The following is a 26,133-nucleotide window of genomic DNA, read 5'->3' as shown; positions in this document are numbered from 1 at the left end:
TACAGGAGGTGGGTCACTCGCTCACACTTGGGCTGAAGGGTTCGTGGGATTGACAGTGCAGGAGGTGGGTCACTCGCTCACACTCGGGCTGAAGGGTTCTTGGGATTGACAGTGCAGGAGGTGGGTCACTCGCTCACACTCGGGCTGAAGGGTTCTTGGGATTGACAGTGCAGGAGGTGGGTCACTCGCTCACACTCGGGCTGAAGGGTTCTTGGGATTGACAGTGCAGGAGGTGGGTCACTCGCTCACACTCGGGCTGAAGGGTTCTTGGGATTGACAGTGCAGGAGGTGGGTCACTCGCTCACACTCGGGCTGAAGGGTTCTTGGGATTGACAGTGCAGGAGGTGGGTCACTCGCTCGCACTCGGGCTGAAGGGTTCTTGGGATTGACAGTGCAGGAGGTGGGTCACTCGCTCACACTCGGGCTGAAGGGTTCTTGGGATTGACAGTGCAGGAGGTGGGTCACTCGCTCGCACTCGGGCTGAAGGGTTCTTGGGATTGACGGTACAGGAGGTGGGTCACTCGCTCGCACTCGGGCTGAAGGGTTCTTGGGATTGACAGTGCAGGAGGTGGGTCACTCGCTCGCACTCGGGCTGAAGGGTTCTTGGGATTGACAGTGCAGGAGGTGGGTCACTCGCTCACACTCGGGCTGAAGGGTTCTTGGGATTGACAGTGCAGGAGGTGGGACACTCGCTCACACTCGGGCTGAAGGGTTCTTGGGATTGACAGTGCAGGAGGTGGGTCACTCGCTCACACTCGGGCTGAAGGGTTCTTGGGATTGACAGTGCAGGAGGTGGGTCACTCGCTCACACTCGGGCTGAAGGGTTCTTGGGATTGATGGTGCAGGAGGTGGGTCACTCGCCCGCACTCGGGCTGAAGGGTTCTTGGGATTGACGGTGCAGGAGGTGGGTCACTCGCTCACACTCGGGCTGAAGGGTTCTTGGGATTGATGGTACAGGAGGTGGGTCACTCGCCCGCACTCGGGCTGAAGGGTTCTTGGGATTGACAGTGCAGGAGGTGGGTCACTCGCTCACACTCGGGCTGAAGGGTTCTTGGGATTGACAGTGCAGGAGGTGGGTCACTCGCTCACACTTGGGCTGAAGGGTTCTTGGGATTGACAGTGCAGGAGGTGGGTCACTCGCTCGCACTCGGGCTGAAGGGTTCTTGGGATTGACAGTGCAGGAGGTGGGTCACTCGCTCGCACTCGGGCTGAAGGGTTCTTGGGATTGATGGTGCAGGAGGTGGGTCACTCGCTCACACTCGGGCTGAAGGGTTCTTGGGATTGACGGTACAGGAGGTGGGTCACTCGCTCACACTCGGGCTGAAGGGTTCTTGGGATTGACAGTGCAGGAGGTGGGTCACTCGCTCACACTCGGGCTGAAGGGTTCTTGGGATTGATGGTGCAGGAGGTGGGTCACTCGCCCGCACTCGGGCTGAAGGGTTCTTGGGATTGACAGTGCAGGAGGTGGGTCACTCGCTCACACTCGGGCTGAAGGGTTCTTGGGATTGACGGTACAGGAGGTGGGTCACTCGCTCACACTCGGGCTGAAGGGTTCTTGGGATTGACGGTACAGGAGGTGGGTCACTTGCTCACACTCGGGCTGAAGGGTTCTTGGGATTGACAGTACAGGAGGTGGGTCACTCGCTCACACTCGGGCTGAAGGGTTCTTGGGATTGACGGTACAGGAGGTGGGTCACTCGCTCGCACTCGGGCTGAAGGGTTCTTGGGATTGATGGTGCAGGAGGTGGGTCACTTGCTCGCACTCGGGCTGAAGGGTTCTTGGGATTGACGGTACAGGAGGTGGGTCACTCGCTCACACTTGGGCTGAAGGGTTCGTGGGATTGACAGTGCAGGAGGTGGGTCACTCGCTCACACTCGGGCTGAAGGGTTCTTGGGATTGACAGTGCAGGAGGTGGGTCACTCGCTCACACTCGGGCTGAAGGGTTCTTGGGATTGACAGTGCAGGAGGTGGGTCACTCGCTCACACTCGGGCTGAAGGGTTCTTGGGATTGACGGTACAGGAGGTGGGTCACTCGCTCGCACTCGGGCTGAAGGGTTCTTGGGATTGACGGTACAGGAGGTGGGTCACTCGCTCACACTCGGGCTGAAGGGTTCTTGGGATTGACAGTGCAGGAGGTGGGTCACTCGCTCGCACTCGGGCTGAAGGGTTCTTGGGATTGACAGTGCAGGAGGTGGGTCACTCGCTCACACTCGGGCTGAAGGGTTCTTGGGATTGATGGTGCAGGAGGTGGGTCACTCGCTCACACTCGGGCTGAAGGGTTCTTGGTATTGACAGTGCAGGAGGTGGGTCACTCGCTCACACTCGGGCTGAAGGGTTCTTGGGATTGACAGTGCAGGAGGTGGGTCACTCGCTCACACTCGGGCTGAAGGGTTCTTGGGATTGATGGTGCAGGAGGTGGGTCACTCGCTCACACTCGGGCTGAAGGGTTCTTGGGATTGACAGTGCAGGAGGTGGGTCACTCGCTCACACTCGGGCTGAAGGGTTCTTGGGATTGACAGTGCAGGAGGTGGGTCACTCGCTCGCACTCGGGCTGAAGGGTTCTTGGGATTGACGGTACAGGAGGTGGGTCACTCGCTCACACTCGGGCTGAAGGGTTCTTGGGATTGACAGTGCAGGAGGTGGGTCACTCGCTCACACTCAGGCTGAAGGGTTCTTGGGATTGACAGTGCAGGAGGTGGGTCACTCGCTCACACTCGGGCTGAAGGGTTCTTGGGATTGACAGTGCAGGAGGTGGGTCACTCGCTCACACTCGGGCTGAAGGGTTCTTGGGATTGACAGTGCAGGAGGTGGGTCACTCGCTCACACTCGGGCTGAAGGGTTCTTGGGATTGACGGTACAGGAGGTGGGTCACTCGCTCACACTCGGGCTGAAGGGTTCTTGGGATTGACGGTACAGGAGGTGGGTCACTCGCTCGCACTCGGGCTGAAGGGTTCTTGGGATTGACAGTGCAGGAGGTGGGTCACTCGCTCACACTCGGGCTGAAGGGTTCTTGGGATTGACAGTGCAGGAGGTGGGTCACTCGCTCGCACTCGGGCTGAAGGGTTCTTGGGATTGACGGTACAGGAGGTGGGTCACTCGCTCGCACTCGGGCTGAAGGGTTCTTGGGATTGACGGTACAGGAGGTGGGTCACTCGCTCGCACTCGGGCTGAAGGGTTCTTGGGATTGACAGTGCAGGAGGTGGGTCACTCGCTCACACTCGGGCTGAAGGGTTCTTGGGATTGACGGTACAGGAGGTGGGTCACTCGCTCACACTCGGGCTGAAGGGTTCTTGGGATTGACAGTGCAGGAGGTGGGTCACTCGCTCACACTCGGGCTGAAGGGTTCTTGGGATTGACGGTACAGGAGGTGGGTCACTCGCTCACACTCGGGCTGAAGGGTTCTTGGGATTGACGGTGCTGGAGGTGGGTCACTCGCTCACACTCGGGCTGAAGGGATCTTGGGATTGACAGTGCAGGAGGTGGGTCACTCGCTCACACTCGGGCTGAAGGGTTCTTGGGATTGACAGTACAGGAGGTGGGTCACTCGCTCACACTCGGGCTGAAGGGTTCTTGGGATTGACAGTGCAGGAGGTGGGTCACTCGCTCACACTCGGGCTGAAGGGTTCTTGGGATTGATGGTACAGGAGGTGGGTCACTCGCTCGCACTCGGGCTGAAGGGATCTTGGGATTGACAGTGCAGGAGGTGGGTCACTCGCTCACACTCGGGCTGAAGGGTTCTTGGGATTGACAGTGCAGGAGGTGGGTCACTCGCTCACACTCGGGCTGAAGGGTTCTTGGGATTGACAGTGCAGGAGGTGGGTCACTCGCTCACACTCGGGCTGAAGGGTTCTTGGGATTGACGGTGCAGGAGGTGGGTCACTCGCTCACACTCGGGCTGAAGGGTTCTTGGGATTGACAGTGCAGGAGGTGGGTCACTCGCTCACACTCGGGCTGAAGGGTTCTTGGGATTGACAGTGCAGGAGGTGGGTCACTCGCTCACACTCGGGCTGAAGGGTTCTTGGGATTGACAGTGCAGGAGGTGGGTCACTCGCTCACACTCGGGCTGAAGGGTTCTTGGGATTGACAGTGCAGGAGGTGGGTCACTCGCTCGCACTCGGGCTGAAGGGTTCTTGGGATTGACAGTGCAGGAGGTGGGTCACTCGCTCACACTCGGGCTGAAGGGTTCTTGGGATTGACAGTGCAGGAGGTGGGTCACTCGCTCACACTCGGGCTGAAGGGTTCTTGGGATTGACAGTGCAGGAGGTGGGTCACTCGCTCACACTCGGGCTGAAGGGTTCTTGGGATTGACAGTGCAGGAGGTGGGTCACTCGCTCACACTCGGGCTGAAGGGTTCTTGGGATTGACAGTGCAGGAGGTGGGTCACTCGCTCACACTCGGGCTGAAGGGTTCTTGGGATTGATGGTGCAGGAGGTGGGTCACTCGCTCGCACTCGGGCTGAAGGGTTCTTGGGATTGACGGTACAGGAGGTGGGTCACTCGCTCACACTCGGGCTGAAGGGTTCTTGGGATTGACGGTACAGGAGGTGGGTCACTCGCTCACATTCGGGCTGAAGGGTTCTTGGGATTGACAGTGCAGGAGGTGGGTCACTCGCTCACACTCGGGCTGAAGGGTTCTTGGGATTGACAGTGCAGGAGGTGGGTCACTCGCTCACACTCGGGCTGAAGGGTTCTTGGGATTGACAGTGCAGGAGGTGGGTCACTCGCTCACACTCCGGCTGAAGGGTTCTTGGGATTGACAGTGCAGGAGGTGGGTCACTCGCTCACACTCGGGCTGAAGGGTTCTTGGGATTGACGGTACAGGAGGTGGGTCACTCGCTCACACTCGGGCTGAAGGGTTCTTGGGATTGACAGTGCAGGAGGTGGGTCACTCGCTCACACTCGGGCTGAAGGGTTCTTGGGATTGACAGTGCAGGAGGTGGGTCACTCGCTCACACTCGGGCTGAAGGGTTCTTGGGATTGACAGTGCAGCAGGTGGGTCACTCGCTCACACTCGGGCTGAAGGGTTCTTGGGATTGACGGTACAGGAGGTGGGTCACTCGCTCACACTCAGGCTGAAGGGTTCTTGGGATTGATGGTACAGGAGGTGGGTCACTCGCTCACACTCGGGCTGAAGGGTTCTTGGGATTGACGGTACAGGAGGTGGGTCACTCGTCCGCACTCGGGCTGAAGGGTTCTTGGGATTGACAGTGCAGGAGGTGGGTCACTCGCTCACACTCGGGCTGAAGGGTTCTTGGGATTGACAGTGCAGGAGGTGGGTCACTCGCCCGCACTCGGGCTGAAGGGTTCTTGGGATTGACAGTGCAGGAGGTGGGTCACTCGCTCACACTCGGGCTGAAGGGTTCTTGGGATTGACAGTGCAGGAGGTGGGTCACTCGCTCACACTCGGGCTGAAGGGTTCTTGGGATTGACGGTACAGGAGGTGGGTCACTCGCTCACACTCGGGCTGAAGGGTTCTTGGGATTGACGGTGCTGGAGGTGGGTCACTCGCCCGCACTCGGGCTGAAGGGTTCTTGGGATTGACAGTGCAGGAGGTGGGTCACTCGCTCACACTCGGGCTGAAGGGTTCTTGGGATTGACAGTGCAGGAGGTGGGTCACTCGCTCACACTCGGGCTGAAGGGTTCTTGGGATTGACAGTGCAGGAGGTGGGTCACTCGCCCGCACTCGGGCTGAAGGGTTCTTGGGATTGACAGTGCAGGAGGTGGGTCACTCGCTCACACTCGGGCTGAAGGGTTCTTGGGATTGATGGTACAGGAGGTGGGTCACTCGCTCACACTCGGGCTGAAGGGTTCTTGGGATTGACGGTACAGGAGGTGGGTCACTCGCTCACACTCGGGCTGAAGGGTTCTTGGGATTGACAGTACAGGAGGTGGGTCACTCGCTCACACTCGGGCTGAAGGGTTCTTGGGATTGACAGTACAGGAGGTGGGTCACTCGCCCGCACTCGGGCTGAAGGGTTCTTGGGATTGACAGTACAGGAGGTGGGTCACTCGCTCACACTCGGGCTGAAGGGTTCTTGGGATTGACAGTGCAGGAGGTGGGTCACTCGCTCACACTCGGGCTGAAGGGTTCTTGGGATTGACAGTGCAGGAGGTGGGTCACTCGCCCGCACTCGGGCTGAAGGGTTCTTGGGATTGACAGTACAGGAGGTGGGTCACTCGCTCACACTCGGGCTGAAGGGTTCTTGGGATTGACAGTGCAGGAGGTGGGTCACTCGCTCACACTCGGGCTGAAGGGTTCTTGGGATTGACAGTGCAGGAGGTGGGTCACTCGCTCGCACTCGGGCTGAAGGGTTCTTGGGATTGACAGTGCAGGAGGTGGGTCACTCGCTCACACTCGGGCTGAAGGGTTCTTGGGATTGACAGTACAGGAGGTGGGTCACTCGCCCACACTCGGGCTGAAGGGTTCTTGGGATTGATGGTACAGGAGGTGGGTCACTCGCTCACACTCGGGCTGAAGGGTTCTTGGGATTGACAGTGCAGGAGGTGGGTCACTCGCTCACACTCGGGCTGAAGGGTTCTTGGGATTGACAGTGCAGGAGGTGGGTCACTCGCTCACACTCGGGCTGAAGGGTTCTTGGGATTGACAGTGCAGGAGGTGGGTCACTCGCCCGCACTCGGGCTGAAGGGTTCTTGGGATTGACAGTGCAGGAGGTGGGTCACTCGCTCACACTCGGGCTGAAGGGTTCTTGGGATTGACAGTGCAGGAGGTGGGTCACTCGCTCACACTCGGGCTGAAGGGTTCTTGGGATTGACGGTACAGGAGGTGGGTCACTCGCTCACACTCGGGCTGAAGGGTTCTTGGGATTGACAGTGCAGGAGGTGGGTCACTCGCTCACACTCGGGCTGAAGGGTTCTTGGGATTGACGGTGCTGGAGGTGGGTCACTCGCCCGCACTCGGGCTGAAGGGTTCTTGGGATTGACAGTGCAGGAGGTGGGTCACTCGCTCACACTCGGGCTGAAGGGTTCTTGGGATTGACAGTGCAGGAGGTGGGTCACTCGCTCACACTCGGGCTGAAGGGTTCTTGGGATTGACAGTGCAGGAGGTGGGTCACTCGCCCGCACTCGGGCTGAAGGGTTCTTGGGATTGACAGTGCAGGAGGTGGGTCACTCGCTCACACTCGGGCTGAAGGGTTCTTGGGATTGACGGTGCAGGAGGTGGGTCACTCGCTCACACTCGGGCTGAAGGGTTCTTGGGATTGACAGTGCAGGAGGTGGGTCACTCGCTCACACTCGGGCTGAAGGGTTCTTGGGATTGACAGTGCAGGAGGTGGGTCACTCGCCCGCACTCGGGCTGAAGGGTTCTTGGGATTGACAGTACAGGAGGTGGGTCACTCGCTCACACTCGGGCTGAAGGGTTCTTGGGATTGACAGTGCAGGAGGTGGGTCACTCGCTCACACTCGGGCTGAAGGGTTCTTGGGATTGACAGTGCAGGAGGTGGGTCACTCGCCCGCACTCGGGCTGAAGGGTTCTTGGGATTGACAGTACAGGAGGTGGGTCACTCGCTCACACTCGGGCTGAAGGGTTCTTGGGATTGACAGTGCAGGAGGTGGGTCACTCGCTCACACTCGGGCTGAAGGGTTCTTGGGATTGACAGTGCAGGAGGTGGGTCACTCGCTCACACTCGGGCTGAAGGGTTCTTGGGATTGACAGTGCAGGAGGTGGGTCACTCGCTCACACTCGGGCTGAAGGGTTCTTGGGATTGACAGTGCAGGAGGTGGGTCACTCGCTCACACTCGGGCTGAAGGGTTCTTGGGATTGATGGTGCAGGAGGTGGGTCACTCGCTCACACTCGGGCTGAAGGGTTCTTGGGATTGACAGTGCAGGAGGTGGGTCACTCGCTCACACTCGGGCTGAAGGGTTCTTGGGATTGACAGTGCAGGAGGTGGGTCACTCGCTCACACTCGGGCTGAAGGGTTCTTGGGATTGATGGTGCAGGAGGTGGGTCACTCGCCCGCACTCGGGCTGAAGGGTTCTTGGGATTGACGGTACAGGAGGTGGGTCACTCGCCCGCACTCGGGCTGAAGGGTTCTTGGGATTGATGGTGCAGGAGGTGGGTCACTCGCTCACACTCGGGCTGAAGGGTTCTTGGGATTGACAGTGCAGGAGGTGGGTCACTCGCTCACACTCGGGCTGAAGGGTTCTTGGGATTGACAGTGCAGGAGGTGGGTCACTCGCTCACACTCGGGCTGAAGGGTTCTTGGGATTGATGGTGCAGGAGGTGGGTCACTCGCTCGCACTCGGGCTGAAGGGTTCTTGGGATTGACAGTGCAGGAGGTGGGTCACTCGCTCGCACTCGGGCTGAAGGGTTCTTGGGATTGACAGTGCAGGAGGTGGGTCACTCGCTCACACTCGGGCTGAAGGGTTCTTGGGATTGATGGTACAGGAGGTGGGTCACTCGCTCACACTCGGGCTGAAGGGTTCTTGGGATTGACGGTGCAGGAGGTGGGTCACTCGCTCACACTCGGGCTGAAGGGTTCTTGGGATTGACAGTGCAGGAGGTGGGTCACTCGCTCACACTCGGGCTGAAGGGTTCTTGGGATTGACAGTGCAGGAGGTGGGTCACTCGCCCGCACTCGGGCTGAAGGGTTCTTGGGATTGACAGTACAGGAGGTGGGTCACTCGCTCACACTCGGGCTGAAGGGTTCTTGGGATTGACAGTGCAGGAGGTGGGTCACTCGCTCACACTCGGGCTGAAGGGTTCTTGGGATTGACAGTGCAGGAGGTGGGTCACTCGCTCACACTCGGGCTGAAGGGTTCTTGGGATTGACAGTGCAGGAGGTGGGTCACTCGCTCACACTCGGGCTGAAGGGTTCTTGGGATTGACAGTGCAGGAGGTGGGTCACTCGCTCACACTCGGGCTGAAGGGTTCTTGGGATTGACAGTGCAGGAGGTGGGTCACTCGCTCACACTCGGGCTGAAGGGTTCTTGGGATTGACAGTACAGGAGGTGGGTCACTCGCTCGCACTCGGGCTGAAGGGTTCTTGGGATTGACAGTGCAGGAGGTGGGTCACTCGCTCGCACTCGGGCTGAAGGGTTCTTGGGATTGACAGTGCAGGAGGTGGGTCACTCGCTCACACTCGGGCTGAAGGGTTCTTGGGATTGACAGTGCAGGAGGTGGGTCACTCGCTCACACTCGGGCTGAAGGGTTCTTGGGATTGACAGTGCAGGAGGTGGGTCACTCGCTCACACTCGGGCTGAAGGGTTCTTGGGATTGATGGTGCAGGAGGTGGGTCACTCGCTCACACTCGGGCTGAAGGGTTCTTGGGATTGACAGTGCAGGAGGTGGGTCACTCGCTCACACTCGGGCTGAAGGGTTCTTGGGATTGATGGTGCAGGAGGTGGGTCACTCGCCCGCACTCGGGCTGAAGGGTTCTTGGGATTGACGGTACAGGAGGTGGGTCACTCGCCCGCACTCGGGCTGAAGGGTTCTTGGGATTGATGGTGCAGGAGGTGGGTCACTCGCTCACACTCGGGCTGAAGGGTTCTTGGGATTGACAGTGCAGGAGGTGGGTCACTCGCTCACACTCGGGCTGAAGGGTTCTTGGGATTGACAGTGCAGGAGGTGGGTCACTCGCTCACACTCGGGCTGAAGGGTTCTTGGGATTGATGGTGCAGGAGGTGGGTCACTCGCTCGCACTCGGGCTGAAGGGTTCTTGGGATTGACAGTGCAGGAGGTGGGTCACTCGCTCACACTCGGGCTGAAGGGTTCTTGGGATTGACAGTGCAGGAGGTGGGTCACTCGCTCACACTCGGGCTGAAGGGTTCTTGGGATTGACGGTACAGGAGGTGGGTCACTCGCTCGCACTCGGGCTGAAGGGTTCTTGGGATTGACAGTGCAGGAGGTGGGTCACTCGCTCACACTCGGGCTGAAGGGTTCTTGGGATTGACAGTGCAGGAGGTGGGTCACTCGCTCACACTCGGGCTGAAGGGTTCTTGGGATTGACGGTACAGGAGGTGGGTCACTCGCTCACACTCGGGCTGAAGGGTTCTTGGGATTGACAGTGCAGGAGGTGGGTCACTCGCTCACACTCGGGCTGAAGGGTTCTTGGGATTGACAGTGCAGGAGGTGGGTCACTCGCTCACACTCGGGCTGAAGGGTTCTTGGGATTGACAGTGCAGGAGGTGGGTCACTCGCTCACACTCGGGCTGAAGGGTTCTTGGGATTGACAGTGCAGGAGGTGGGTCACTCGCTCACACTCGGGCTGAAGGGTTCTTGGGATTGACAGTGCTGGAGGTGGGTCACTCGCTCACACTCGGGCTGAAGGGTTCTTGGGATTGACGGTGCAGGAGGTGGGTCACTCGCTCACACTCGGGCTGAAGGGTTCTTGGGATTGACAGTGCAGGAGGTGGGTCACTCGCTCACACTCGGGCTGAAGGGTTCTTGGGATTGACAGTGCAGGAGGTGGGTCACTCGCTCACACTCGGGCTGAAGGGTTCTTGGGATTGACGGTACAGGAGGTGGGTCACTCGCTCACACTCGGGCTGAAGGGTTCTTGGGATTGACGGTACAGGAGGTGGGTCACTCGCTCACACTCGGGCTGAAGGGTTCTTGGGATTGACAGTGCAGGAGGTGGGTCACTCGCTCACACTCGGGCTGAAGGGTTCTTGGGATTGATGGTGCAGGAGGTGGGTCACTCGCTCACACTCGGGCTGAAGGGTTCTTGGGATTGACAGTGCAGGAGGTGGGTCACTCGCTCACACTCGGGCTGAAGGGTTCTTGGGATTGACAGTGCAGGAGGTGGGTCACTCGCTCACACTCGGGCTGAAGGTTTCTTGGGATTGACAGTGCAGGAGGTGGGTCACTCGCTCACACTCGGGCTGAAGGGTTCTTGGGATTGACAGTGCAGGAGGTGGGTCACTCGCTCACACTCGGGCTGAAGGGTTCTTGGGATTGATGGTGCAGGAGGTGGGTCACTCGCTCACACTCGGGCTGAAGGGTTCTTGGGATTGACAGTGCAGGAGGTGGGTCACTCGCTCGCACTCGGGCTGAAGGGTTCTTGGGATTGACAGTGCAGGAGGTGGGTCACTCGCTCACACTCGGGCTGAAGGGTTCTTGGGATTGACGGTGCAGGAGGTGGGTCACTCGCTCACACTCGGGCTGAAGGGTTCTTGGGATTGACGGTACAGGAGGTGGGTCACTCGCTCACACTCGGGCTGAAGGGTTCTTGGGATTGATGGTGCAGGAGGTGGGTCACTCGCCCACACTCGGGCTGAAGGGTTCTTGGGATTGACAGTGCAGGAGGTGGGTCACTCGCTCACACTCGGGCTGAAGGGTTCTTGGGATTGACAGTGCAGGAGGTGGGTCACTCGCTCGCACTCGGGCTGAAGGGTTCTTGGGATTGACAGTGCAGGAGGTGGGTCACTCGCTCACACTCAGGCTGAAGGGTTCTTGGGATTGACAGTGCAGGAGGTGGGTCACTCGCTCACACTCGGGCTGAAGGGTTCTTGGGATTGACAGTGCAGGAGGTGGGTCACTCGCTCACACTCGGGCTGAAGGGTTCTTGGGATTGATGGTGCAGGAGGTGGGTCACTCGCTCACACTCGGGCTGAAGGGTTCTTGGGATTGACAGTGCAGGAGGTGGGTCACTCGCTCACACTCGGGCTGAAGTGTTCTTGGGATTGACGGTACAGGAGGTGGGTCACTCGCTCACACTCGGGCTGAAGGGTTCTTGGGATTGACAGTGCAGGAGGTGGGTCACTCGCTCACACTCGGGCTGAAGGGTTCTTGGGATTGACAGTGCAGGAGGTGGGTCACTCGCTCGCACTCGGGCTGAAGGGTTCTTGGGATTGACAGTGCAGGAGGTGGGTCACTCGCTCACACTCGGGCTGAAGGGTTCTTGGGATTGACAGTGCAGGAGGTGGGTCACTCGCTCACACTCGGGCTGAAGGGTTCTTGGGATTGACAGTGCAGGAGGTGGGTCACTCGCTCACACTCGGGCTGAAGGGTTCTTGGGATTGACAGTGCAGGAGGTGGGTCACTCGCTCACACTCGGGCTGAAGGGTTCTTGGGATTGATGGTACAGGAGGTGGGTCACTCGCTCACACTCGGGCTGAAGGGTTCTTGGGATTGACAGTGCAGGAGGTGGGTCACTCGCTCACACTCGGGCTGAAGGGTTCTTGGGATTGATGGTGCAGGAGGTGGGTCACTCGCTCGCACTCGGGCTGAAGGGTTCTTGGGATTGATGGTGCAGGAGGTGGGTCACTCGCTCACACTCGGGCTGAAGGGTTCTTGGGATTGACAGTGCAGGAGGTGGGTCACTCGCTCGCACTCGGGCTGAAGGGTTCTTGGGATTGACAGTGCAGGAGGTGGGTCACTCGCTCACACTCGGGCTGAAGGGTTCTTGGGATTGACGGTACAGGAGGTGGGTCACTCGCTCACACTCGGGCTGAAGGGTTCTTGGGATTGACAGTGCAGGAGGTGGGTCACTCGCTCACACTCGGGCTGAAGGGTTCTTGGGATTGACGGTACAGGAGGTGGGTCACTCGCCCGCACTCGGGCTGAAGGGTTCTTGGGATTGATGGTGCAGGAGGTGGGTCACTCGCTCACACTCGGGCTGAAGGGTTCTTGGGATTGACAGTGCAGGAGGTGGGTCACTCGCTCACACTCGGGCTGAAGGGTTCTTGGGATTGATGGTACAGGAGGTGGGTCACTCGCTCACACTCGGGCTGAAGGGTTCTTGGGATTGACAGTGCAGGAGGTGGGTCACTCGCTCACACTCGGGCTGAAGGGTTCTTGGGATTGACAGTGCAGGAGGTGGGTCACTCGCTCACACTCGGGCTGAAGGGTTCTTGTGATTGACAGTGCAGGAGGTGGGTCACTCGCTCGCACTCGGGCTGAAGGGTTCTTGGGATTGACAGTGCAGGAGGTGGGTCACTCGCTCACACTCGGGCTGAAGGGTTCTTGGGATTGACGGTACAGGAGGTGGGTCACTCACTCACACTCGGGCTGAAGGGTTCTTGGGATTGATGGTGCAGGAGGTGGGTCACTCGCTCACACTCGGGCTGAAGGGTTCTTGGGATTGACAGTGCAGGAGGTGGGTCACTCGCTCGCACTCGGGCTGAAGGGTTCTTGGGATTGACAGTGCAGGAGGTGGGTCACTCGCTCACACTCGGGCTGAAGGGTTCTTGGGATTGACAGTGCAGGAGGTGGGTCACTCGCTCACACTCGGGCTGAAGGGTTCTTGGGATTGACAGTGCAGGAGGTGGGTCACTCGCTCACACTCGGGCTGAAGGGTTCTTGGGATTGACAGTGCAGGAGGTGGGTCACTCGCTCACACTCGGGCTGAAGGGTTCTTGGGATTGACGGTGCTGGAGGTGGGTCACTCGGTCACACTCGGGCTGAAGGGTTCTTGGGATTGACAGTACAGGAGGTGGGTCACTCGCTCACACTCGGGCTGAAGGGTTCTTGGGATTGACAGTGCAGGAGGTGGGTCACTCGCTCACACTCGGGCTGAAGGGTTCTTGGGATTGACAGTGCAGGAGGTGGGTCACTCGCTCACACTCGGGCTGAAGGGTTCTTGGGATTGATGGTACAGGAGGTGGGTCACTCGCTCACACTCGGGCTGAAGGGTTCTTGGGATTGACAGTGCAGGAGGTGGGTCACTCGCTCACACTCGGGCTGAAGGGCTCTTGGGATTGACAGTGCAGGAGGTGGGTCACTCGCTCACACTCGGGCTGAAGGGTTCTTGGGATTGACAGTGCAGGAGGTGGGTCACTCGCTCGCACTCGGGCTGAAGGGTTCTTGGGATTGACAGTGCAGGAGGTGGGTCACTCGCTCACACTCGGGCTGAAGGGTTCTTGGGATTGACGGTACAGGAGGTGGGTCACTCACTCACACTCGGGCTGAAGGGTTCTTGGGATTGATGGTGCAGGAGGTGCTTCATGTTTCAGGCTGAGTGAGTTAGTCAGGCAGAGCTGCGTACTGGAACAGGAGCCGTACAGAGAGCCCCCTACCCCAGGGTGGGGAGGGATTAACAGCTAATCAGTGCGCAACATCTGTGACAACTACAGCGTCACCCCTGGCGGGAGGTGTAATTAAAATGTGATATGTTTACATAAGAACATAAGAAATAGGAGCAGGAGTCGGGCTTTTGCCCCTCGAGCCTGCTCCGCCATTCAATAAGATCATGACTGATCATCGACCTCATCTCCACTTTCCTGAACTATCCCCATATCCCTTGATTCCCTTAATATCCAAAAATCTATCGATCTCTGTCTTGAATATACTCAATGACTGAGCCTCCACAGCCCTCTGGGGTAGAGAATTCCAAAGACTCATCACCCTCTGAGTGAAGAAATTTCTCCTCATCTCAGTCCTAAATGGCCGACCCCTTATCCTGAGACTGTGACCCCTAGTTCTAGACTCCCCAGCCAGGGGAAACATCCTCCCTGCATCTACCCTGTCAAGCCCTGTAAGAAATTTGTATGTTTCAATGAGATCATCTCTCATTCTTCTAAAATGTAGAGAATATGGGCTAAAAATTCAGTTTGGGGCGCCCAGCTCGCCTGGGCGGTGGAATTACCGCTGCGCGCGGAGCCACTTGCGCCAGCGGGATATTCAGTTTCAGCGCCCCAAGTGGAAGCCGGCCGCTAAACAAGGGTTTCGGCGCCCCGCTTGGGGCGCTGAAACTGAATATCGGCGTGTAAAGTGCCGCAGCGCCACCCGCTGCGGCACGGCAGCCTGCGGTACTGCAGGCCTTCCTCTCACTCTTAAGGGGGAGGTGCCTGCAACAGCGCGAGCCCCACTCGCGAGTGCCGGCAAATGAGCCCGGCACCAAGGAGAAGTGCCGGGCTCTCGGGAAACAGCCGGCAATACCGCGGGGGGGGGGGTGTAGGAGGCCGGGGACGGAGGTGCGGGCAGGCGGCCACCGAAAAAGCGGCCGGCCGCACCTCCACCTTAATTCGCCCCACTACCGCCACAAGTAGGCCCCTGTGTACCGGTCGCTGTTTGCGGCCGGCACGGAGGAGGCGGCAGCGACCAAATATGGCCAGCGGGGCGATAGCGGGGCGCTGCGCACACCGATGATGTCATCGGTGGCGGCGCAGCGCTACAGGCTAACGCCGCCATTAGCGCCCCGCTAAATTTCGCGGTAGGTTTAGCCAGTGGCGCAAAAGCCCTCTTTGGGTGCAAACTGGTGGCGCAGGCCACTGAATTTCTAGGCCTATAGGCCTAGTCTACTCAATCTCTCCTCATAGGACAGCCCCCCCCCCCATCCCAGGAACCAGTCTGGTGAACCTTCGTTGCACTCCCTCTACGGCAAGTATATCCTTCCTTAGGTAAGGAGACCAAAACTGTCCACAATACTCCAGGTGTGGTCTCACCAGGGCGCTATATAATTGCAGTAAGACATCTTTATTCTTGTACTCAAATCCTCTTGTAATAAAGGCCAACATACCATTTGCTTTCCTAATTGCTTGCTGTACCTGCATGTTAACTTTCCGTGATTCGTGTACAAGGACACCCAGGTCCCTCTGAACACCAACATTCCCCAATCTCTCACCATTTAAAAAATACTCTGCTTTTCTATTTTTCCTACCAAAGTGGATAACTTCACATTTCTCCACATTATATTCCATTTGCCATGTTCTTGCCCACTCACTTAGCCTGTCTATATTCCCATGTAGTTCATGTAGTTTCCCAATCTACCTTCGCCAACTCGCCCCTCATACCTACGTAGTTTGCTTTGTTTAGATTTAAGACCCTAGTTTCGGATTTAACTAAATCACTTTCAAACTCAATACAAAATTCTATCATATTATGGTCACTCTTCCCTAAAGGCCCCTTTACTGCAAGGTTATTAATTAACCATTTCTCATTGCACAATACTAGATCTAAAATAGCCTGTTCCCTAGTTGGTTCCTCAACATACTGATCTAGAAAACTATCTTGCATACATTCCATGAATTTGTCCTCCACACTATTACTGCAAATTTAGTTTGCCCAGTTTATATGTAGATTAAACTTCCCCATGATTACTGTATTACCCTTGTTACATGCGCCTCTAATTTCCTGATTTATGCTCTGCCCTACATTACAACTGCTGTTTGGGGGCCTATAAACAACTCCCAGCAATGTTTTCTGCCCCTTGCTGTTTCTTAGCTCCACCCAAACTGATTCTACTTCTTGATTTTCGGAGCTAAGATCCTTTCTCTCGACTGTCTTTATCCCATCCTTTATTATCAGGGCTACCCCTCCTCCTTTTCCATTTTGCCTATCTCTTCTATAAGTTAAATATCCTGAAATATTTAGTTCCCAACCTCAGTCACTTTGCAACCATGTCACCTAGGTAGTGGAAAAGAGGGAAGTCATATGAAGTCAGAAATAGATGGTAGAAAGGTGAGAAGCAATAAGCAAAGGAGAGAAACACAAAGGGCCAAACTAATTCATAATGAGAGTGTGAAAAAAGCAAGCCTGAAGGCTTTGAATCTTAATGCTAGAAGCATTAGGAACAAGGTGGATGAATTAGTTGTGGAAATAGAGGTAAACAAGTATGATTTGATTGGGATTACAGAAACGTGGCTGCAGGGTGGGCAAGGCTGGGAACTTAACATCCAGGGATATACAATATTTAGGAAGGATCGGCAAAAAGGTAGGGGAGGTGGGGTAGCATTGCTGGTAAAGGAGGGGATTAATGCAATGGAAAGGAAGGATATTAACTCGGATGAAACGGAATCTGTATGGGTAGAAATGAGAAATAGCAAGGGGAGGAAAACGTTAGTGGGTGTGATATATAGGCCTCCAAATAGTAATATGGAGGTGAGGGAAGGCATAAAAAGGGAAATTAGAGAAGCGTGCGATAAGAGCACAGCTGTCATCATGGGTGACTTTAATTTACATATTGATTGGACTACCCAAATTAGTAAAAATTCTGAGGAGGAGGAATTCCTGGAATGTTTTCGGGACGGTTATCTGGACCAATATGTCGAGGAGCCGACTCGAGATCAGGCCATTTTAGACTGGGTATTGTGCAATGAGAAGGGACTTATCAGCAATCTTCTTGTACGAGGCCCCTTGGGCCAGAGCGATCATAATATGATCGAGCTCTCAGTCGAGATGGAGAGTGAGGAAATTGAATCAGAGACTAAGGTCCAGAACTTAAATAAAGGGAATTACGAGGGTATGAGACGGGAATTGGGTAAGATTGATTGGGTGGTGTTTCTGGGGGGATTGACAGTGGAGAGACAATGGCAAGCATTCAAAGATAGAATGGAAGAATTCCAGAACATGTTTGGCATAAAAATAAACCTAAAAAGGTGACTCAACCGTGGATAACGAGGGAAATTAGGGACAGCATAAAATCAAAAAAAAGGGCATATCAACTGGCAAAAAAAAGCACCAGACCGGAAGATTGGGGGCAGTACAGGATACAGCAAAAGAGGACAAAGGGATTAATCAGGAAGGGGAAAATAGAATACGAAAGTAAACTTGCAGCAAACATAAAGACAGACTGCAAAAGCTTTTATCGGTATATCAGGAGGAAAAGACTGGTAAAATCCCAAGTCGGTCCCTTGCAGTCCGATTCGGGAGAATATATAATGGAGAATAAGGAAATGGCAGCCCAATTAAGCTCATACTTTGGTTCTGTATTCACAAAGGAGGACACAAACAACCTCCCAGGAATATCGGCAAACATAGGGACTAATGAGAGGGAGGAGCTGACAGAAATTAGTATCTCTAGGGATATGGTGTTGGGTAAGTTGAGGGGACTGAAGGCCGACAAATCCCCGGGGCCTGATAAACTACATCCTAGGGTACTTAAGGAGGTGGCCCTGGAGATAGCAGATGCTCTAAGGATCATCTTCCGGAACTCCATTGACTCGGGAACAGTACCCGTGGATTGGAGGGTAGCTAATGTTACCCCAATATTTAAAAAGGGGGGTAGAGAGAAAGCAGGGAATTATAGACCAGTAAGCCTTACATCGGTTGTGGGCAAAATGCTAGAGTCCATTATTAAGGATAAAATAGCGGAGCACTTGACAAATGGGGAAAGGATCGGACAGAGTCAACATGGATTTACAAAGGGTAAATCGTGTTTGACTAATCTGCTGGAATTTTTTGAGGAAGTAACTGGTAAAATAGATGGGGGAGAGCCAGTGGATGTGGTGTACCTTGACTTCCAGAAAGCCTTCGATAAGGTTCCACACAAAGGATTATCATGCAAAATTAAGGCTCATGGAATTGGGGGCAAAGTATTAACGTGGATAGAGAACTGGCTGGCGGATAGAAAACAGAGAGTTGGAATAAACGGCTCGTTTTCGGAGTGGCAGGCAGTGACCAGCGGGGTGCCGCAAGGATCTGTCCTGGGACCCCAGCTGTTCACAATATATATAAATGATCTGGATCAGGGAATTGGATGCAATATTTCCAAATTCGCTGACGACACTAAACTAGGAGGAGGGGTGGGCTCTGATGAGGATGTCAGGAGGCTACAGTGCGATTTGGACAGGTTGGGGGAATGGGCGGATACGTGGCAGATGCACTATAATGTGGATAAATGCGAGGTTATCCACTTTGGGGGTAAAAACAGGAGGGTAGATTATTATCTAAATGGCAATAGATTGGGAGATGGGGAAGTGCAGAGGGACCTGGGTGTTCTTGTGCACCAGTCACTGAAGGAGAGCATGCAGGTGCAACAGGCGATTAAGAAGGCAAATGGTATGTTGGCCTTCATATCAAGGGGGTTCGAGTATAGGAATAGGGATACCTTACTACAGCTGTACAAGGTGCTGGTGAGACCGCATCTGGAGTATTGTGTACAGTTTTGGTCGCCCCATCTGCGGAAGGATGTTCTTGCCATGGAAAGAGTGCAACGGCGATTCACCAGGCTGATACCTGGAATGGCGGGAATGACCTACGAAGAGAGATTAAATAGTTTGGGCTTGTACTCACTGGAGTTTAGAAGATTGAGAGGGGATCTCATCGAAACATATAAAATTATGGCAGGCCTGGACAGGCTGAATCCAGAGAGAATGTTTCCAATGGCCGGGGAGCACAGAACCAGGGGCCACAGTCTAAAAATAGCGGGCAAATCATTTAAAACAGAGATGAGGAAGAATTTCTTCACTCAAAGAGTGGTGAGCCTGTGGAATTCCCTGCCACAGAGGGCTGTGAAGGCTAATTCAATAAATATTTTCAAGAGAGAATTGGATATATTTCTGAAGGCTAAGGGGATTAAGGGTTACGGAGAAAAGGCGGGGACGGGGTACTGAACTGGTAAGATCAGCTATGATCTCAGACGAAGATCAGCCATGATCTCATTGAATGGCGGAGCAGGCTCGAAGGGCCGAATGGCCTACTCCTGTTCCTATCTCTATGTAATGGCTATTAGACAGTTTCCATTCTAAATGTGGACGTGAGTTTAAAAATAAGGACAGAATGTAGGACTTTAAAATGGGGCTGAATGGGATGTGTGGACTCCGATCATTAACCCCTCAGCCTCTAACCCCCTTTCCCTGAAGACTATACTTGGTCATCTCTGTGTAAAACCTTTGGGAGAGTGACAAATATTAAATAAATATTTGACAACAGTTTTGTTAATAGTGGAAGTCATAGAGTCATGGGGGGAAAAAGAGGGGGCTAACGGGGCGCAAAGCAACTAGCGCCCGGGCGCCGCGTCGCTAACGCCTCCCGCGATATTCAGCAGGAGGTTAGCGGCGGCAGTAACCGTTAGCGATAACTTCATCGCCGTGCGCAGCGCCCTGGCTGCGATCTTCGGTAGTGCCCCCTGACTTACCGCCAGACACCATGTCTGACGGGGTCAGCGGGGCGTACCTGCGGTCGGGGCGGCGCAAATTAAAGGGAAGGTGCCAGGCGGCCATTTTTGTTGCTGGCTGCCTGCCAGCACCTGCCCGCTTTGCCGTCCCCGGCCTTCTGAGCAGCACCCCCCTCGCGGAGTGCTGGCTGCACTCCGTGAGCCCGGCACTTCTCTGGAGTGCCGGGCTCTTTTGCTGGCACTCCGATCCCTGGTGGCCCACTTCTACCGATATTTTGTCAGCATCCACCTCCTCAGTAAACACCGATACAAAGTACTCACTGAGTATTCTAGCCTTGCCCTGCGCCTCTCAGCATACATCACCTTCTTTACCTGTAATAGGCCCCACCCCGCCTCTCTCTGCCCGCTTACTGTTTACATGCCGAAGAATATTTTTGGGTTCCCTTTTACGTTAGCCGCCATTCTACTCTCATATTCTCTCTTTGCCGATCTTATTTTCATCTTCACTCCCCCTCTCAAATATTGTATTTGGTCTGGTTCTCCCTTGAAGAATTCACCTGCCATGAATCATACACCCTCTTTTTTTGTTTCATCATCTTCTCAATCTCCCTCGTCATCCAAGGAGTCCTTGCTTTGGTTCCCTTACCCTTCCCTCTTGTTGGAATGTCCCTAACCTGTACTTGGAACATCCCCTCCTTAAAGATCTCCCATTGTTCCGTTACAGTTTTTCATGTCAGTCTTTGGTTCCATTTTAATCTGGCTAGATCCTTTCGCATCCCATTGAAGTTAGCCCTATTCCACTCTAGATTGTTCCTTGCTCCTCCCCGTTGCTAATCTAAATCTTATGATACGATGATCACTTGTACCCAAGTGTTCTCCCACAGACACTTGGTCGACCTGGCCCACCTCATTCCCCAGCACCAGATCCAGCAATGCCTCCTTCCTAGTCGGGCCAAGAACATACTGGTCAAGGAAATTCTCCTGAACACATTTCAGAAATTCCTCCCCCTCCTTTCCCTTTACCCTAGCATTATCCCAATCAATATTTGGGTAATTAAAGTCCCCCAATATCACCCCTCTAGCTCTTGCACATCTCTGTGATTTCTCTGCAGATTTGCTCCTCTACCTCCCTCTCACTATTTGGAGTCCTATAGAATACCCCCAATAGTGTGATCGCACCCTTTTTGCTCGTCAACTCTAACCAGGTGATAGTGTTCACATGTAGGAAGACAGCGGAAAAACCAAAGGGTATCACTCCCGCTTAAATATGCCACTGTGCCCTGTGACTGGACAGCAGCCAATGGAGAGAACTAGCCAGGTAACTAGCAACCAGTTAGTGCAATGTCAGCTGGGATCTATCGCTAGTTACTATCTCTAACCCTAATCCATAGCCCTGTGCCTGGTTCTGTCTCCGAGTTGCTTTGGATGTGGTGAGTGTGAGGGGGAATGCTGCCTCTGTCTCTCCAGTGTTGAAGTGCGATGGGGAGTTGGTGATGCGCAGTGTTAGGGGCCAGGGTTCAGTGCTGACACTACATGCTACTTACTGACCCAGTCACATTCAATGTGCCTCCTCTTTCCCCTGACAGCAGCTGGTGCTCTTCAGGAACTGGCCCTCAAGTTCAGAAACACCTCAGTCATGTATGGATTGTGCAGGATCGAAGATCCCAAGACTGCAGCAACCAACTTTGTATTAATAAACTGGGTGAGTGAGTGACCGATGGGAGGGAGAGCTCGAGCCACGACTGACCAACTGACCAATGGAGGGAGAGGTCGAGCCACGACTGACCGACTGACCAATGGAGGGAGAGGTCGAGCCATGACTGACCGACTGACCAATAGCGGGAGAGCTCGAGCCCCGACTGACCAACTGACCAATGGAGGGAGAGGTCGAGCCATGCCTGACCGACTGACCAATAGCGGGAGAGCTCGAGCCACGACTGACCAACTGACCATTGGAGGGAGAGGTCAAGCCCCGACTGACCAACTGACCAATGGAGGGAGAGCTCGAGCTATGACTGACCAACTGACCAATGGAGGGAGAGGTCGAGCCCTGACTGACTGACTGACCAATGGAGGGAGAGGTCGAGCCCCGACTGACCAACTGACCAATGGAGGGAGAGCTCGAGCCACGACTGACCAACTGACCAATGGAGGGAGAGGTCAAGCCACGACTGACCAACTGACCAATGGAGGGAGAGGTCGAGCCCCGACTGACCAACTGACCAATGGAGGGAGAGCTCGAGCCCCGACTGACCAACTGACCAATGGAGGGAGAGCTCGAGCCACGACTGACCGACTGACCAATGGAGGGAGAGGTCAAGCCACGACTGACCAACTGACCAATGGAGGGAGAGGTCGAGCCACGACTGACCAACTGACCAATGGAGGGAGAGGTCGAGCCCCGACTGACCAACTGACCAATGGAGGGAGAGGTCGAGCCCCGACTGACCAATGGAGGGAGAGGTCGAGCCACGACTGACCAATGGAAGGAGAGGTCGAGCCCTGACTGACCAATGGAGGGAGAGGTCGAGCCACGACTGACCAATGGAAGGAGAGGTCGAGCCCTGACTGACCAATGGAGGGACAGCTTGAGCCATGACTGACCGACTGACCAGCGGAGGGAGAGCTTGAGCCATGACTGACCGACTGACCAATGGAGGGAGAGGTCGAGCCACGACTGACCTACTGACCAATGGAGGGAGAGGTCGAGCCACGACTGACCTACTGACCAATGGAGGGAGAGGTCAAGCCCTGACTGACCAACTGACCAATGGAGGGAGAGCTCGAGCCACGACTGACTGACTGACCAATGGAGGGAGAGCTCGAGCCACGACTGACCGACTGACCAATGGAGGGAGAGGTCAAGCCCCGACTGACCGACTGACCAATGGAGGGAGAGCTCGAGCCACGACTGACCGACTGACCAATAGCGGGAGAGCTCGAGCCACGACTGACCAACTAACCGATGGAGGGAGAGGTCGAGTCACGACTGACCAATGGAAGGAGAGGTCGAGCCTCGACTGACCGACTGACCAATGGAGGGAGAGGTCGAGCCATGACTGACTGACTGACCAATAGCGGGAGAGCTCGAGCCACGACTGACCAACTGACCAATGGAGGGAGAGGTCGAGCCTCGACTGACGGATTGACCAATGGAGGGAGAGCTTGAGCCACGACTGACCGACTGACCAATGGAGGGAGAGGTCAAGCCACGACTGACCAACTGACCAATGGAGGGAGAGCTCGAGCCACGACTGACCGACTGACCAATGGAGGGAGAGGTCGAGCCCCGACTGACCAATGGAGGGAGAGGTCGAGCCACGACTGACCAATGGAAGGAGAGGTCGAGCCCTGACTGACCAATGGAGGGAGAGGTCGAGCCACGACTGACCAATGGAAGGAGAGGTCGAGCCCTGACTGACCAATGGAGGGACAGCTTGAGCCATGACTGACCGACTGACCAGCGGAGGGAGAGCTTGAGCCATGACTGACCGACTGACCAATGGAGGGAGAGGTCGAGCCACGACTGACCTACTGACCAATGGAGGGAGAGGTCGAGCCACGACTGACCTACTGACCAATGGAGGGAGAGGTCAAGCCCTGACTGACCAACTGACCAATGGAGGGAGAGCTCGAGCCAAGACTGACTGACTGACCAATGGAGGGAGAGCTCGAGCCACGACTGACCAATGGAGGGAGAGGTCAAGCCCCGACTGACCGACTGACCAATGGAGGGAGAGCTCGAGCCACGACTGACCGACTGACCAATAGCGGGAGAGCTCGAGCCACGACTGACCAACTAACCGATGGAGGGAGAGGTCGAGCCACGACTGACCAATGGAAGGAGAGGTCGAGCCTCGACTGACCGACTGACCAATGGAGGGAGAGGTCGAGCCATGACTGACTGACTGACCAATAGCGGGAGAGCTCGAGCCACGACTGACCAACTGACCAATGGAGGGAGAGGTCGAGCCTCGACTGACGGATTGACCAATGGAGGGAGAACTTGAGCCACGACTGACCGACTGACCAATGGAGGGAGAGCTCGAGCCACGACTGACCGAGTCCAGCACACTCGGCACTGAGACCTGGACAGGCTGATGCAGGAACAATCCCACTCCATCACTGCAGCAACAGGGGAGGAGTATACTCACCGACTCTCTGTCTCTCTCACCCACTCTCTGTCTCTCTCACCGACTCTCTGTCTCTCTCACCCACTCTCTGTCTCTCTCACCGACTCTCTGTCTCTCTCACACACTCTCTGTCTCTCTCACACACTCTCTGTCTCTCTCACACACTCTCTGTCTCTCTCACCGACTCTCTGTCTCGCTCACACACTCTCTGTCTCTCTCACCGACTCTCTGTCTCTCTCACACACTCTGTCTCTCTCACACACTCTCTGTCTCTCTCACACACTCTCTGTCTCTCTCACACACTCTCTGTCTCTCTCACACACTCTCTGTCTCTCTCACACACTCTCTGTCTCTCTCACACACTCTCTGTCTCTCTCACACACTCTCTGCCTCTCTCACACACTCTCTGTCTCTCTCACACACTCTCTGTCTCTCTCACCGACTCTCTGTCTCTCTCACACACTCTCTGTCTCTCTCACACACTCTCTGTCTCGCTCACACACTCTCTGTCTCTCTCACCGACTCTCTGTCTCTCTCACACACTCTCTGTCTCTCTCACACACTCTCTGTCTCTCTCACTGACTCTCTGTCTCTCTCACACACTCTCTGTCTCTCTCACCGACTCTCTGTCTCTCTCACACACTCTCTGTCTCTCTCACCGACTCTCTGTCTCTCTCACACACTCTCTGTCTCTCTCACACACTCTCTGTCTCTCTCACCGACTCTCTGTCTCTCTCACACTCTCTCTGTCTCTCTCTCACCGACTCTCTGTCTCTCTCACACACTCTCTGTCTCTCACACACTCTCTGTCTCTCTCACACACTGTCTCTCTCACCGACTCTCTGTCTCTCTCGCACACTCTCTGTCTCTCTCACCGACTCTCTGTCTCTCTCACACACTCTCTGTCTCTCTCACACACTCTCTGTCTCTCTCACACACTCTCTGTCTCTCTCACACAATCTCTGTCTCTCTCACCGACTCTCTGTCTCTCTCACACACTCTCTGTCTCTCTCACCGACTCTCTGTCTCTCTCACACGCTCTCTGTCTCTCTCACCGACTCTCTGTCTCTCTCACACACTCTCTGTCACTCTCATCGACTCTCTGTCTCTCTCACACACTCTCTGTCTCTCTCACACACTCTCTGTCTCTCTCACCGACTCTCTGTCTCTCTCACACACTCTCTGTCTCTCTCACCGACTCTCTGTCTCTCTCACACACTCTCTGTCTCTCTCACCGACTCTCTGTCTCTCTCACACACTCTCTGTCTCTCTCACCGACTCTCTGTCTCTCACACACACTCTCTGTCTCTCTCACCGACTCTCTGTCTCTCACACACACTCTCTGTCTCTCTCACCGACTCTCTGTCTCTCTCACACACTCTCTGTCTCTCTCACACACTCTCTGTCTCTCTCACACACTCTCTGTCTCTCTCACACACTCAATTCAATTCAATTCAATTCAAATGCTTTATTGGCATGAAAGTTTACAGGGAACCATATTGCCAAAGCTTACATAACAAAAAGTACAGTTTTCCAACATTCTGTAGGTGTCAAACAATTTTGACCTTCGTTGGGTACATACAATATTAGTTTAAACAATATTAATTTAAACAGTCGTTGAACATCGTTGGGTACATTCAGTATTAATTTTAATCAGTCCTCAGGTTGTGACATGTTGTTACATATTTGGCACCAAGGTATGGTCTGTCTCCTTCTCCCAGGACTAACCTTAATTTTGACAGGTCATCCAATTCTTTGAAATCTGGGGTTGTTTGGCTGAGCTTGTCAAATAACATGTTTCTTGTTGTGTTGAATTTTTCGCATTTTAGGAGGAAATGCATCTCTGTCTCAACCTCACCGGCCAGGCAATGATCACATATTCTATTCTCTCTAGGCTGCCAGGATTTCTTGTATCTTCCTTTTTCAATTGCCAGTTGGTGGTCGCTTAGTCTGTACCTGGTGAGGGTCTGTCTCTGTTTTGTGTCTCTGATGGTCGAGAGATAGTCTGCCAGTTTATATTCTCTTTTTAGGGCCCGGTAACATTCTAATCTGCTTTGGCTTTTGGTTATTTTGTTCCAATGTTCCAGGTAGGTTTCTTTGCATTGTTTAATGATTTGGTTCACTCGGATTGGTGTTTGGACGGCAGTGTTGGTCTGGGACTGGTCAGGGTCCGGCTGAGTAGGAGTATTTAGTTTCAGTAGCAGCTGACTCAGGGGAGTCATAGAGTCATAGAGTAATACAGCACGGATAGAGGCCCTTCGGCCCA

The 26,133-nt window shown here is 55.0% G+C and overlaps 1 protein-coding gene across 5 annotated transcripts in view; it reads left to right on the top strand.

The window, feature by feature from the left end:
- Window positions 1–26,133, top strand: part of LOC147123861 (drebrin-like) — a 254,232-nt gene that overhangs the window by 27,933 nt on the left and 200,166 nt on the right. For 4 of the 5 annotated variants that reach the window (XM_085976437.1, XM_085976439.1, XM_085976434.1 and 1 more), the window contains exon 3: window positions 21,321–21,436. In XM_085976437.1, coding sequence (XP_085832563.1) covers window positions 21,321–21,436 — 116 coding nt within the window. The remainder of the gene's footprint in view (window positions 1–21,320; window positions 21,437–26,133) is intronic. The other variant, XM_085976435.1, reaches the window with a different exon arrangement.

The sequence above is a fragment of the Somniosus microcephalus genome, chromosome 2 (genome assembly GCF_052327205.1).
Source record: "Somniosus microcephalus isolate GS21.2 chromosome 2, FLI_Smic_1.0, whole genome shotgun sequence".
In the NCBI taxonomy this organism is placed as follows: Eukaryota; Metazoa; Chordata; class Chondrichthyes; order Squaliformes; family Somniosidae; genus Somniosus; species Somniosus microcephalus.
Note: the sequence above shows the minus strand (reverse complement) of the source record. Positions and strands in the feature narration are given on the sequence as shown.